General features: G+C 46.5%; 1 protein-coding gene across 1 annotated transcript in view; it reads left to right on the top strand.

Annotated features, from left to right (window-relative positions):
- The window catches only part of LOC122257960 (uncharacterized), a 27,996-nt gene that overhangs the window by 7,682 nt on the left and 17,814 nt on the right, over window positions 1-2,500 (top strand). The window contains exons 4-5 of the mRNA XM_086532678.1: window positions 620-968; window positions 1,549-1,636. Coding sequence (XP_086388804.1) covers window positions 620-968; window positions 1,549-1,636 — 437 coding nt within the window. The remainder of the gene's footprint in view (window positions 1-619; window positions 969-1,548; window positions 1,637-2,500) is intronic.

Raw genomic sequence — 2,500 nt, 5'->3', positions numbered from 1 at the left:
TGCAACGATATCTTATGGTTTAGGATAATGAGAGACCATTAAAGTCATTAAAAGTAAATAGAATCTCAGTTTCAAATAGCTCGGAATGGAGTATTTCTGGTGGAAGTCATGCAGTCGAAATGACTTACGATTTGAGAGCTTGCAAATGACGAGAAAAGTAATCATAATGATTGAAAGAGAATGCAAACAAAGAGTCAGGTTCTATTATTATACGAAAGAGTAGGTGATGGATAAAGGAAACAAAGTGATAAAAATGGGTATCCACATGGATGATTTAAAAGGGAGATATTTAAATGTGAATTGATGTTATTAAAATGATATCATTTACTGACATCCAATTGTGCGTGTCCAAAGTCATAATTATCGCAATATAATCAGTTATTGATAAACCTCAGAGATCAGATTCCATCATGATTATTAGAGGATTCTGGTCGCAGAATGGCAAAGATAATAACTGGTAAATTTAGGAAATAAATGTTCCACTATTACAATAAACGTATATGGCCTCCAGAAAAGATATAAAATGTACATGATTATGTTAAGATAAGATAGACAGTTCAGTAATTACACTAAAATATGCACGTTCTCCCTTCCCCTCCCCTCCCCTCCCCTCCCACAGGTTGCAGGAACAGCTGGTCCTGGACTGCTTCGCCACCTTCGAGCCGCCGGCGCGACCAGACCCTGACCCCGTGACCTCGTCCAACCGTGACCTGGCCCAGGGCCCCACCCGCCAGCCCTCCAACCTCCTGAAGCGGCTGCAGGGCGTGGCCAACAGGGACAAGGTGGTGGGCACGATCGGCTCGAGCCTAAAGGGGCGCGTGGCGGGCGGGCGGGCGGGCAACCTGCGCGGAGAGAAGGAGGAGGACGCCAGCACCTCCTCCGCCGAGGCAGGACACCTCCAGTCCTCCGGCAGCGTCAGGAGCCGCGGCGGGTCGGGACCGGGCCCGGGACACGACTTCAGGAGTAAGGTGCGTATGTACATATATATATATATATATATATATATATATATATATATATATATATATATATATATATGTGTGTGTGTGTGGTGTGTGTGTGTGTTGTGTGTGTGTGTGTGTTGTGTTGTGTGTTGTGTGGTGTGTTTGTGTGTGTGTGCATGTGTTGTGTTGTGTGTTGTGTGTGTGTGTGTGTGTTTGTGTGGTGTGTGTGTGTTTGTGTGTGTGTGTGTGTACATATATATATATATATATATATATATATATATATATATATATATATATATATATGTGTGTGTGTGTGTGTGTGTGTGTGTGTGTGTGTATGTGTGTGTGTGTGAGTGTGTGTGTGTGTGTGAGTGTGTGTATGTATGTGCGAGTGTGCGTGTGTGTGTACATATATAGATAGATAGACAAACACACACATATATAGGTAGATAAACAGATAGATAGAGCTGTACAGATATACACATAAATGCATATCTTTATCCATCTGTCCATCTACCTATACCTATAATGAGACAGACAGATGTACATATAAACACATACCTCCGCCCACGCCCTTACTCACGCCCTTCTCCACCCTCAGGAGCTGACGTGGGAGACGCTCATCCACCTGGGCAGCCGTCGCCGCATCCGCCAGCTGCACGAGGAAGGAATGGACTCGGAGACTGCAGGTACCTCGCAGGGGGACGCCTCAGGGGGGGGGGGGGGCAACGGGGGGGGGAAGGAGGGGGGAGGGAGGTTGGATGGAGTGAGGGAGAGCGGGAAGGATTGATAGAGAGAGGGAGAGGGAGGGAGGGAGGGAGGGTTGAGAGAGAGAGGGAGAGAGAGAGAGAGAGAGAGGGGGGGAGGGAGAGAGAGAGGGAGGGGGAGAGAGAGAGAGAGGGAGGGGGAGGGATGGAGAGAGAGAGAGAAAGAGAAAGAGAGAGATGAGAAAGAGAGAGAAAAAAAAAAGGGAGGTAAGATGTGACAGAATATGGCTATTGAAAGGTACACAGGGAAACAATTTCTTCATCAGGTCCCCAAGGATTAAAACACGAAGCAGAGGATCTAAAATGCCCGCGGGGGAAGTAGTGCAAAGGGAGAAACATGTCAGAGGGCGGGGAATGATCACCTTTTAGAAACAAGCGGTATTTTTTTTTTTTTTTTTACCGTCGTTGCTGCATTTTTCTTCTCGAATTTTGTTGCCAGGGAGGGAGGGAAGGAGGGGGAGAACGAATGCGGATGAGAGGGAAGGAGGGAGAGAGGGAAGGAGGATGAGTGAGAGGGAGGGAGTGAGGAAAGGAGGAAGGAGAGGATGGGTGGGAGAGGGGGAAGATGGAGGAGGGACAGGGAGAGAGAGAGAGAAAGAGCGAGAGAGAGGGATAGAGAGAGAGAGAGGATACATAACGACACGGTACATAACAATAAGTTTCTTTATAGACTCCCTGAATTTCTCCGAACGCCTAAGAAAACTGAACGTAATCCTCATCTCAAACGACCCTTGCCCAGTATGCTAATTAATCAGGCTATTTTTAATGTTATTTACTTTGAGATTT

The sequence above is a fragment of the Penaeus japonicus genome, unplaced genomic scaffold (assembly GCF_977035675.1).
Source record: "Penaeus japonicus unplaced genomic scaffold, GWHDUDI00000001_assembly GWHDUDI00000037, whole genome shotgun sequence".
Taxonomy (NCBI): domain Eukaryota; kingdom Metazoa; phylum Arthropoda; class Malacostraca; order Decapoda; family Penaeidae; genus Penaeus; species Penaeus japonicus.
This window is presented reverse-complemented; position numbering and strand designations above follow the sequence as displayed.